Here is a 13,031-nt window from a genome sequence, read left to right on the forward strand (position 1 = left end):
CCGCAACCGCCCCATGCCCGGCCGGAAGGGGCGGCCACCGCCAGCACCGCGAGGCGGCGGAAGGGGCGGGGCCCGCGCTTCCGGCAGGGGCGGTGCCGCCCGCCCTCGCGCGGCCGTTAGCGAGGGCCGCGCCCTGAGGGGCCGCAGCGGGGAAGAGGCGCTTGGAAGGGCCCTTAGAAGGGCCCTTAGAAGAGCCCTTCCGCCATTAAACACTGTGTGTGTGTTTATATATGTGTAAATATGTATATATCTCAGTCTCTAGTGCCGTCATGAAAACATCCACAGCCCTTGTTGATTTTTTTGGTTTTCATCCCTCTGAAAACTGCTTTCAACAGCTCCCAGAAATCCTGCTGAAACAATTTTTTTTAGATGCACTTCTTTTTTTTTGCACTGTTACTCCTTTCCGCTGCCTGTAGGTAAATAAATAAATAAATAAATAAAATTCTGCAAGGAGCTGTAGCTTTAGCTGCTCCGTAACGTATAAATAATACAATCGGAGAGGAAAGATAAGTCATAAACAAATGGCTCCAGAAATAAATTTAATTTGGACATCCGCTGGCTGGGCTAGCAGCCCTTTGCAGCAGCATAACGCAGCCTGAAGAAGAGGCAGAACTATCTTTATTGATGGTGCAGTTACACTGAGGCCCAACACAAGGCTCCTAAGCTGTAGCTCTGGGTGAAGTAAGAGCCATAGGTGCCAATGTAGCTCCATTCAATTAATGAAACTCGCCAAATGGGAGAATTAGACCTTGAATTCTCCCTACACAGAGAGAAAAAGCAAKCATGTGTAAATACACTGAAAAAAATCTACATTTCAAAATTCTTCACAACTCTATCAAAGTTGTCAAGTCATTGAGTAGTCTAATGCAAATACCCGAGATTGTTACAGTGTTTAGAATATATATTTAAATAGACGGAAAACAGATATTTGGAATAAAAACAAGCTGGAAGAAAATCTGCACATTATTGCACACACTGATCCTGGTTCAGAGATGTTTATCCCTTTGCAGTCCATTCCATCTATCTTGATATTTTACATGAAGTTTTACACAGTTTTCCAAATAAGCTGCTAYGTTTGAGGAAAATCTTCTTTGCCAAGATTTACTGGCCTCTGCAAACAGTGTAAAAATTAAGAGCTACTTTAGTCTTTACAATGTTCTCCTCCTTACCCTTTGCATCCACCAGATGAAAAACCTCACAAGGTTAAATTAATCAACAAGCTGTAAAACATGCATGTGCATTTGAAAAATAAACAAAAAAAAAAATCACACTCAAGGATAAGATGGTAATAAAGCAGGCTGAAATGTTCAGTGTGTAATCAAAACAACTAGTATTCACCTGTCACTGAAAACAAAATTACTGCAGACTAATGACAGTAAGTTAAAAAATTGTAATGCTTCTTTACTATGTGCATTCATTGCTCTTCTACCGTATTTTTTTTCACACCAGCTGCCAGTAAAYTAAACTCTTTGCACACTTCCAGATGTGAAGTTGATATAATTTACAGTATGTTGCCGCTTATTTGCATTTGTCYGGGTGCAATCTTTGCAGTTGATCAGCCCTGCAGAACCCTACCCCACAATACTATGTCTAGAGGTTGCCATATCCATAGGGAAGGGATTATGTGAATTAGTGTCTGTATTAACAGTAATCTCACCGCAGGGATCCAGCAGGTGCCCTGCTCCCTCCTCTATGAGAGGGTGAAATTTGGCTGTGTTTTCTGTAACTTGAAAAAAAAATAAGTTGCATTTTGAAACTGAAAATTCTACCTGCTTGTATTTGATGTTCTTTAAGAAGTCTACAAATACTTTGTGCTTTATTTAACCGCTTTTTCCAATAAACCTCTTTCCGTCACTTTTAGTTGTGGCAGTTCATGGCATATGACAGGAAAGCCTTGATGCAAGTTTGACAGGTGGTGCCAAAGCTGACGTGCGACTCTCAGTCTTGAAGACAAATTATATACTACAGATATTTAAAAATGTACTGCAGGCTGCCAAGAGAAAAAGTCTATAAAATGTGTGGATACTGGATGCATCCTTAGATGGAAAACAATTTAATCTACTTAAACAGTTTGATTGACTCACTGTTGAGTGACATTTAATCACAATAACCAAAAAAAATTCATATTGAAATTTTCCAACTAGCTCTAGCTACAGTATATTATATTGATATGGAAAATGAGATGAATGAATGCATTTCTTTAATACTTTGTCATCAAATAATTACTGTTTACATTCAGCAATTTGAAGTATCTCTCTCCACAAAAACTAATGAAATGCATGTGCAAGAAAAGGCCACAAGTGATCAGAGGGGGAACTACTTATGGAAAGTCTATTCAGCAAAGAAGGCAGCAAGGCATGGGTGATCTCTAGCTAGAGGCTAATTAGAGGCGCTATCTCTAGCTAATTCATCTAAAAACAAGCTTTTTAGGGGAGGCTGTTCTCTCTCTCCACCCCCCCTTTTTTTTCTCTTTTTACAGACCAAGTTGTACTTACAACGTTTTCTGTAATCTCTGTACTTGAGTTCAAGTATACTTAAATCAGACCTGTGTCAACTTACAAACGTTCGTTGTGCCTTCAAGCCTCTGACACCCATAATTGGAGAATAAGGAACTGAATGCAAAAAGAGCTAATCAAGTTGGTGAACCATACCTTTATCTACATAACTTACAAGCRTGGGACCAGTTGGCAGTATATCCACTAAAAGACCTTCTGTGAACGTTCTGTCTTTGACCACAGCAGTTTTTGTTTCTGGGGGAGGCCCTGCCTGTGCTGTGCATCACTAATATAAAGGTGCTCCAATATAAATGTGCTGTTGCTGCCTCTTGCATTGCTAGCTAAGGAATGTTTGATTTAGATTATTGAACCCAGTACTGCCTACAAAGTAATCAGAAAGGCATAGTTCAGCGATTAAAAGGATGACTTCTGCTGGGTGTTCCTGAATTACTCATGCTTTAATTCAGCTGAAACAGCAGCTGTTTTAGCATCACACAGTACTGCACACAGAGCTTAGCTTAATAAAAACATTGGTAAATACTCCCAGAAATCCAGAAAACTAAACTAAGCAACTTCCAGCTGTTCATTCAGTTAATTTTCCTTACTCAGGTGCACAGATCAATTAGCTTGACAAACCCTATTTTACAAAGGAAGGCCAAGACAGATGAACAAGATATTAAGAACATATACCTAGTGTTCGAAGCATAATCATTTTAGAGCGTTCTCCTGTGCTGCGTCTGGACAAGGGGCTGTCCCATTCCTAGCTGGGTCTGAAGCAGTGAGGTTTGAGCCTGTGGCTCAAACAGGTCCAGGCCTGTCTCTAAACCAGCTCTCCAGCCACCATTGTCCACAGTTTCTCATATTCCTTTTCTCATATTCACATTCAGCACCATGATGTACACAGCTTTAGGAAATAACACTTGCTTCCTATACAGGAGACTCTTAAACAGTTCCTTCTTTCTCTAAGTCTGGAGCATAATCTTAACAACTTCTCCCTCTCCATGAATCTTTAAAGCAAAGTCCCTGTTTTTAGGGATGCAGACCCTTGGTGGGACCAGAGCTGCGGYGCTGCTGGACGACGTGGTGCCCAGATCAGAGCACGTGGGCGGCCAGCAGCTGCTGCAGCCCGTCTGCCCAAACCAGAGTGAGCGCAGCGGGCGCTGGCAGCGCCCCAGCGAGCGGAGCGGGGCCCGGTGGGATTGCCGGCTCCCCAGAGCTGTTTCTTGCTCCGCATGTCTGGGCCAGACGCGCCGTACCCACAGGGCCCTGGAGAGGCTGGGACATGCACGGGGGATGTGCCCTCTCTTAACGAGATCGAGCAGCTCCTCAACACCAGGGGACCCTCTTGTAACCACGTTGATGAAGTGTGGCCTAATCTCTTCTTAGGAGACCTGTAAGTAAAGCTTGCTGGAGCCACTAACATGTAGCACCTCAGGTGTACTTCTTGACTCTTTCAGCCTCTTACTGTCCTTGCACTTCTACATATTAGTAATAAAGGTATGGCTTTAGGTAGGCTCATAGTTCTGCMAATTGATGTTATTAATGCTGCAGACAGCAATGAATCTTGAGAAATTATGACTGAGTGGGTAGTTAATTGTTGGTTAACCCTGCGAAACAACACGCTGGCCTGTGATCCGGCAAAGAGCCCGGGAGATGCAGTCACAGGGATTTCCCCTGCTCTGTAAATCTCCCTGCAATCGTGTTGATCTGTTCGTGTTTGTCTTTTTTCCTTAGCGTAACAGCTCACAACAGATTCATCCTGTGGAAGATGGGTGTTACCCATGTTTTAAATGCTGCTCACGGCACAGCGTACAGCCAAGGAGGCCACGACTTTTATGGAGCTTCCATTGATTATTATGGCGTGCGAGCCTACGACCGTCCAGACTTCGACATAAGCCAGTTCTTTTTCTCTGCATCGGAATTTATTCACAAAGCTTTGAACACACCAGGAGGTATGAAATTGTTGCTGTTCACATTTTCCTGTTAGCTGCCAGCCTCCTCAAACAGGTCGATTCCACAAGCACAGTGGTGGACCAGTCAATACATGGTTTGCTGCTAGTTGTTGGGCATCTGCACAGTGCACCCACTGAGAGGAGGGAGGCAGCTATAACTGGATCATAAAAGTTAAGGAAGGCTACAGGAAGGGATAAAAAGGATGAAAAATGCAGGAGTCAGACTAGGGTATCGAAGAAATGAGACAGAACAGAGAGAAAAATAGCTGTGAGAAAAGGTTGATTCAAAAAGAGAGAAGAAAAACATACAGTTCAAATGGACACAGAACACACATGGAAAAAATGACTTTGAAAATTAGAGAAAGCCAAGTATTTACAAAAATCAGAGAAAAGGTACTCAGAACCTGTGACAACTATAGGCACGGATACACACGTTGTATCTGTTCACTCTAGGGCAGGGCTTGGGGGGTTTAGTTTGAGCACGGCCGCTTCCCAAAATAAGCCCTCTGCATCCATGTTGCCCAGGTGGGACCAGCTGTATCCTACCGGCATAGCTCAACCCCACCGTGCTGCCCCCAAAACACCCCCTGTTATCACCACCGTGGCCCTCACCCACCACACAGCTCCAATTCATTCCAATCAAGGGCAATATCAGCAAAGAATTTCTTACCAGCCCTGCACACAGCTACATCATAAAAGCTGAAATAAGCCGATTTCCTCACTTAACACAGTGAGAATGGTACTGAGTAATATGGGTGGATTTTCCGCTCGCATTTTGCTACTTTTTTTTTTACACTATTTGCATGGCTTTGACAGCCTTATCTGCTCTAGCTTTTTATGCCATCTGAACAAAGGCTGTAGAAAGGTGAATTATTGTAGAATAAAGACTCAAAAGTCCTGATTTCTGCAATGGGCAGCCCTGTGAAGAAGCTGGTACCCTGCAAATGAACTTCCTGTGTCAATAGGGACTGCAGGGCTGGGCCCCTGAGGAGAAGGTTTACCTTCACCCAGTGAGATTTATAGCACGTTACTCAAGAGACTGAACTTGGCATTGGTGCAATAAAACACTAATTAATCCATATTACATAAAACAACAATCCTTAACATGAATAAGCTGTCATTAATGGAGCTGTCTCACTCTGTATTGCAAGTTTGGGCTCTGAAAGAGAACTACAGTCATAGAAAACTGCCTTGTTATACAATGGTCCATGGCCAGTCATTTTTCTTGGTGGCTGTTGTGCTTGTGCCCTCCTCTCCACATTTTAGCCTTCTTGTTCACCTAAGTAAGCCCCTTCTAAATCAATGTGTCTGATTTCCCCCTTGCTTAGAGCAACTTCACAGCTTCAGTGACGTTTTCTTTGATTTATCACTGTTTCTGAAATCAAGTCATGACCTCATGACACTTCTCACACACATAAGTTTCTCTCAGATGAGTAACTCTTGCAAATTTGACTTAATTAGGAGTGATTTATGTCATCTGTGAGAATGGCAAGAAATAAATCACATTTGCTATGTTACTCTGTCCAAGCTGGAGAAGAGGTCTACCTTTTCTTTAAACTAAACCTCACCACAGTATTATACTTATAATGGATTTTTTTTTTTTTTAAACAGCTAAAATTTTGGTACACTGTGCAGTTGGAGTAAGCAGGTCCGCTTCCCTAGTCCTAGCATATCTCATGATCAATCACCACCTCTCCTTGGTTGAAGCCATAAAAACAGTGAAGGAACATCGATGGATTTCACCCAACCGTGGCTTTTTGAAACACCTGCGAAATTTGGATATCCAGCTACGGCAAAAGAAGGACTGCTGAACCAGGGCTGCTAAAAAACATTTAAAGCATTGCTTCTAAGTTTCAGTCTTCTGAACCACTGCACAAATACAGTTTTCTATGATCAGTGTTCTATGATCTATGTTGGAAAATGAATACAATTATGTAATTAAAGAAAAAGAAAGAGTCCCTAGGACTTTACATGGGTTTGTTCCAATAGCTCAGAGTTAGCTTACATCAATGGCTAGCTTTAACAGAGACACTGATTTGAAAGTGTCACCAATTAATCAGTTACTTAAGCTAACATGATTTTTAATACAGAAACATCATTCAAAATTTATCCTATCATTCTGCCTGAAAAATCAGCTGGTTACTTGCRTCTTACTGTGACCCACGGAGTAATAGTCAAATCTATTTTCACTTTTGGTACTTGTTTGATTTAGTGATTAGCTGACCTTATAAACTTTCACTGCCATGAAAGACGTAAATACTTTTCTCCTTGTTTGCTTGCATTCTAAACATCGAGTCTGATCATTTTTCCTTCCACTGGAGAGATTTACAAGTTTGTTTGAAGTCTTAAATGGTAGGAACTCATGAGTTGTACTTCATTCCCAGGCCCCTATCGCCCTTAATTCCTGGGAAGGCTGAGACATGGATCCTGATTTAGCAGAGCACTTATGCAGAAGAAATCCCTCCTTATTTGAATGTACATGGGCGCTTTGCAAAATCAGCATATTTAAGACCATTCTAGAGATCTATTTGAATGTCTGTTCAGATTTTCCTAAACCTTGATAAAGAGCCCTACTGACAAGAGAAAGAGAAAACATCATAGCATAGAAAGATCAAATGGAAAATCACATTTAAAACCTGACAACGTTRGGACAATCTTTTTACCTCACAAAGCAGCAGAGGGATGGGAGAAGAGCTGGATTGCCTTTGAAGTTCTCCATTAGAGTTAATAAGGATTTATAGGAGTTAATATTGCATCATAATTTATATCTCATTCACATTACAGCAGATTTCCATCTTGAAGCCTTTTGAAGACATGGCACTTAAAAAAAAAAAAAAAAAAAAAAAAAATCTGAAATAGGTGTGAGTGGAATAATGCATCTTAATAGCTTTCAGCTGGGTAAAATTAGGTACATGTGAGAAAGATTTATGGACCCTCCCATCAGGACAACGCTTTGCATGCCCCCGAACATCTGTCCCACAAAGCCACAGCTGTGGAAGYTGCTCCTGCTGTAAATTAGTAGCTGCTCTCCTGGATATTGCTCATCCTAGGAGAATATTGTTTCACGAGGTGCAGCAGAGAGGAGTGCAGAGCAAAGCTGAGCCCAGACGGCATCCATACCACCAATGACACAGTGGTGGTCTTGTACAACAAGACTTACTTGTCCCAGTAGGCAGACTAAAATAGTGAGGAACTCTTTTCAAGGACACTGGGAAACCACAGAAGTGTTTTTAGTTGCAATTAATGTTGCCTATATTTTTGCTTGTCTATACTACTTCTTCCTTATAAACAGTTTAACTTTCTTTGCTCAGGGAAATGGATTGCAGTGCAAAACCAGCAAAATTAGTCCGTAACTTCTTAAAACAAAAAGCACTCTCTGCTGCAGCTTRGCAGGAGCAAAGGAGGCCTCCTAACCACCCCTGAACACTACAACTTCACCATCAAGAAAAAAAATAGTATTTCAAATATTGTCCTKGCAAATCAGACACAGAAACAAAAACAGAAGAAAAATACAGCCTTGCCCTTCATAACACACACATGTCAACAGGGTCTATATACTGAAAACACTGAAAGTTAACATCTAATTGATAGAGGGTTCCACTGTGAAAGATATTTCATTACCTGAAGATGAGATGAAGTCAAGACATGCCCACGTATCCTTCCAGGACCCCATGGGAGCTGTCAGTGCTGGAGTTCCAGCCTGACAGAACCAATTGCCTTCCGTTTCCTCCGAAATGAGTGGGCACAGGGACCTTCCTGCCCCAGCCTTGCCTTGTCACATAGCTTCCCCTTGACCTGCTCTTCCTTTTCAAGTTTTTTAATGTGTTTAACTGAAGGAGTGGTTGTCAGCTAGGTGCCCTTTAGCAAGTGGCTCATGGGGGCTGGTCCCAGCTCAATGGAGGCTGTGAGTGTGGGGGTTTGTGACCATCCCCAGCCACAGCTGTGCAGACTTAAATCTGGTTAAAGCTATCACAGAACCACAATGCTAGTCAGGAGAGAGTCACCTAAGGGCATCAAATGAGGTTGGTAGAAGTCAGGTTCAAAACAGGGGAAGTGGTTTAGTTATGCTGTGAGACACCTTGCCACAGGATGCTCTTGAGGCTGAGAGCCTACAAACACCCATGGGGTAACCAAACATGTTGACGGAACAAATATAAAATATATGGAAACTACATCCAGACCTGGTAACTACTGCACTGCATCCATTTGGAAGCTGGGGGAGTACTAGGAATAAATATAATTTGGAGTTGCTTGTGCGTATTATATTGTGCAGTCAACCCCTGAGTGCCAATAGCCAGGAACAGGACACCAGGCAAGCAGGACCCTSAGCGAGGCCCAGGACAGCTGCTTTCACAGTCGTCTGAACCTGAATTTTGATCTTGCCCCTAAGATGATCTCTGCCCTGTTTCCTAATAGCTGATGATACTTATTATTAGAATGGGCCACACGTGGCATTTGGGACTGCATCGCGTTGTATCGGCTGAAGTTCCTTTCCTGGGGAGAGCTCTGTGCAGGTGTCCACAGTGACATTCCTGATGGGGGGAGTGAGAAAGGAATTTTCCCAACKTTTGCCTAGCACAGAGTTTTGTGCTGTGGTGGCTATTCCCACTCCAACCAGGATGCAGCGAGGATCTAATCTGGCGAGGCATGGAGGCACATGCCGTATTTCAGCACAGCCACCTGCCCTGACACATCAACTGCAGCAAAGTTCAGCAAAAACTGCCCTGAGGATCCTGCAGCAGCAAATTCCCATGGCCCAGAACAGCAGGTGAGCCCCAAAGGGGCAGTGCCTGAGGACGGCCAGAGYCCCTCAGCCCTGCACTGCTTTGAGCCCGGTGCTCCTTCTACCCGGGATCTGGAGATATTTTGGACAGCTGCAAGGTGGGATTAATCCACATCATGTGGATGAGGAGTGACGTAATCCCTGCATTGGCATCATATAAGTGCTATTTTGAAGCTGAGCTGCTCTGAAGGGCTGGGGAATACAGTACTCAGTAACATTCACTGTCCAACTATTTTGTTTAGTTAGAGCTGTTAAAATTAGTTTTCTCAAAATAGAACAGAGGAAAGCAAAAGCAGCCTTCCACTACAGAAAGAATCTACTGAACATAACAGCATTAATTAAAAAGAGAATAAAAATTTCCTCATTAACTTGTATTATTTATTTTGTAATTAGTCACCGAACAGATTTTATAAATGTTGCAGACATTCAAAATATGGAACAGGAGGCAAAATCRTGATCCTGAATAGCCTGAAATTGAACTGTGATTGCTTTTTAACCTGAGATTATTTCAACCAGAATGTTAATTTTCAAATAAAAGGATATAGTAGCACAAGCTGTTTGCAGGATGATCTGCTTTTCAGTTGAAATTTYGAACAAGAAATATGCGTGTTCTGAATGAGCCTGGGCTGCAGTGTTTATTGCCCAGACGTGCACAGACGATTGTTTCATTCTGGAACATGAGGAAAGCACAGAACCATCTACACTGAACAAGCCTGTTGTCCATTTTCATGCCAAAACAAGTTCTTTCCATCACTAGCAGATTAGAAACTGGCTGGACTGTCTGGAAATTACAATTATGTTATTTCCCAAACAAGAGAAGCAGGAAGAACTAACAATCCTTTGGCTAACTTCCCRCTGATCACAGCTAAAACAAGGAATTCTTTAGCTCTGAATAGGCAAAGCCTAAAAACGAGCTGATAGCTGTTATAAATAAAATCAAAATTTGTAAATGCAGATTACAAAGCAGATGTGAAATGACCACGTGCAGATGAGGCCGGTGCACAGCAGGTTGCTGACCACACACAGTCACTGCAAGGCAGCCAGGGCCATGGTTGTGATAGTCTGGACCTGAATGTCACGAATGCAGCAGCTGAGCTCTAATGTTCAGGTTCAACACAAAGACTTAAAGACTGCAAACAGTCTTTAAATCTTTTTAAATCCAGTAAAATTGGATTATTTTTAAGTACTAAAAAGGGATTTTTTCTTTATTTTGCCAACATAAGACAAATATGAATAACATTTCAGAATAAGGTTCCATGGGATCTTCTTGAGGTAGAAATAGAGAAGAATGTGAGGACTTGCATTTAGGCCTGACCTACAACTCAGTGCAGTCAGTGGATACTGGATGATGCTGTTATTGAGCAAACTCACGTTGGTATAAATTAATTAGTGTCATGACATCTGCCCTAGCTAAAATAACCTGAAGCGCTACTATAAATTTTCACTATGGATTTCTATGAAGCATGGATTTCTGAGGAGCTATTTGGAAATTAAAGATCAATCTAGAGTTAAAGGTAAATTTTACTAGGCAGTATTTTTCCCGTGACTTGTGCAGAACCTTGATGGCCAGCTTCTTTAAAGGAGCTAAACTTCGCTCACAAAATAAAATAGAGATGACTGGCTTTACATGATGTCTTTCATCCCAGAGGACTTTGAAGTAGTCAACAAAGTGGTTATTAAATATTTGTCTGTCTCTCAGCCACTACTGATATGCCAGGCCAAGGTGAAGACCCTTTGGGTTCAAAGGGAAAAGCTTTTAAAACGTGCTACAAAATAAGCAGCTCAGGGAACAAGAATTCAAGCTTCATGTTGAACTGTAAGCAGGCAGGATCCTCAGCTGGAGTTCAGCCAGGTTAGTAAAGCTGCAAGGTGCAAAGTGTGGTGAGCACTGGGCTCTGCACACTCTCATAGAAGCCAGCAAGACACCTGGAGCTGCTTTTTGGTCGCGCGCTTCCATGCTGCATCTCCACAGTGGTGATGCCAAGAAAGCCCCGAGGCGCCTTGGTGTCACCCATATACCAAATATTGCCTGGGGAAGCTGAGGAAAAGGAGCTCTTCATGGGCAGGATAGTCATTATTATGGGACAGTGCAGAGGACACGGCTGAGTGGTGCCGCAGTGGGCATTTCCATAGTGGCACCAAGACCAGGCCGCAGGCTCCGAGCGGCCCACGGGGCCGCCTAAGGCGCCGYTCCCGGCAGCGCTTTCCTTCTGTGATCACCGATTACTGCACAAGCCTCAACTAAACCTCACTCAGGCGCTCGGGCAAGGCTTGTTATCCACTTACAGATATCATCTCCATTGGCAGCTGGGAGGGAAGCAGGACACGGCGAGATTAGGAGCAACCCACAAAACCGCATTCCTGTCAGTGGCAAGGAGCACATGGCACCTACCCGTAATCATCAGACCACGAGTCCTGCAACAGGAGGTGGAAAAAGCAAGCAGCTATAGATGTAAACGATGCCACGTTTTAGCGAGTGGGGAGAGAGATTCTGAGTTTTTAGTGCAAAACAGCACTGTTTTTTAAAGTATTTCCTTATTGAGTCATCAGAATACACAACATAAAAAAAAAGTTACTTATTGGTTTGAGAAACAGCCAAAAGTTGCAAAGAACTATCACAAGATCCATTTGCAAAGTCTCATGCCATGCTTTTGCCTCCAGTAACAAAACGTGGTTCTTGATTTATGAGCGAGATTAATGTAATACCCTGAAGGCTGGTTTATCTCGGCTGCTGTAAATTGGATCTCCGAGAGATGAAATGAGATGTGGGTGAGGCAGAGACAGGAACTTAAGCAATCTCTGACCATGACACTTTTCTGTGCAGCCTGGAACAGCACAGCCTGTATTCATTTTTATTTTGCAGGGAAAAATCTTGGCTCACTGTATTACTGGTAAAATCAGAGCTACTTCCCTTGTGCTGGCTTACCATCATTTTTCTGTAGGTGACACTGTCCAAAGAGTTACACTGAGAAATTTCACTAAACTGAAGATTCCTCAAACAGCTGCAGGATTTAGATGCTGAATTGAGAAAAAGAATATGCCAAAGTAATCCATTTTAAAATAAARGATCAAAGTGGCATGAAGAAATGTCAGCCTAACCATCTGAATATTAAAYAATGACAAAAGGAACATGGTCCCAAAGCTTTGTCATGAAGCTTATCTTTCTCCTACATTTCAGTCATAGAAGATTTCTTAATTTCATATCTGACTCAAATCATTCCTCAGCCATTCAGATAAATAAAGGTAACAAATGTGTCCTAGGTCCTTTAGGATGTGTTTCCAGTTTGTTGTCTGACTTACTGAAGAAAATTTCAATTTGTAAAACTCAACTTCAGGAGAAACAGGCTCATATTTAAAACTGAACTATTTAAGGTTATCTCTGGACATTAAAAGATGCTGACCTTTGGGATCAGGGGTAGAATTTGTGCACTAGTATGGCAATAGATAGTCACTTTGCAGGGACTTTCCAGGGGTACCTTGCTCCTGCCAGGCACCCTAACTGGGATAGATTCCTCTCCAGTATTTCTCGTTTTAGGATAGGCCCTGGAATAGCCACAGCACGCAAATGGTACAGGTGTGTTGGTCATAACCTCTCATATTTGCTGATTGAGATTGCAATTGCGGAGAATCATGGAGATGCAGAAGTAGCTGGGCAAAGCTACTGGAGACAGTTTGGACGTCTTAGCAGAACTAGGCAGCATTTGCCCAGAGCTCGCTTGCAGCAATGCATTTCTCTCCAAGTGAACACGGCACATCGCAACTTCAACATTTAGGCCAAATTAATCCCCGGTGAAACTCCAT

The 13,031-nt window shown here is 42.6% G+C and overlaps 1 protein-coding gene across 1 annotated transcript; it reads left to right on the forward strand.

Moving 5' to 3' along the window:
* The first annotated feature begins 3,727 nt into the window (after positions 1–3,727).
* LOC112951953 (dual specificity protein phosphatase 13-like) lies at positions 3,728–6,381 on the forward strand. The gene is made up of 3 exons (XM_026044729.1): positions 3,728–3,888; positions 4,230–4,447; positions 6,059–6,381. Exons 1-3 carry the CDS (start codon positions 3,728–3,730, stop codon positions 6,256–6,258), a joined length of 579 nt encoding a protein of 192 aa, XP_025900514.1. The 3' UTR covers positions 6,259–6,381.
* Positions 6,382–13,031: the final 6,650 nt, after the last annotated feature.

This window comes from Nothoprocta perdicaria, unplaced genomic scaffold (genome assembly GCF_003342845.1).
Source record: "Nothoprocta perdicaria isolate Ctin4 unplaced genomic scaffold, notPer1 scaffold_105, whole genome shotgun sequence".
Lineage (NCBI taxonomy): Eukaryota > Metazoa > Chordata > Aves > Tinamiformes > Tinamidae > Nothoprocta > Nothoprocta perdicaria.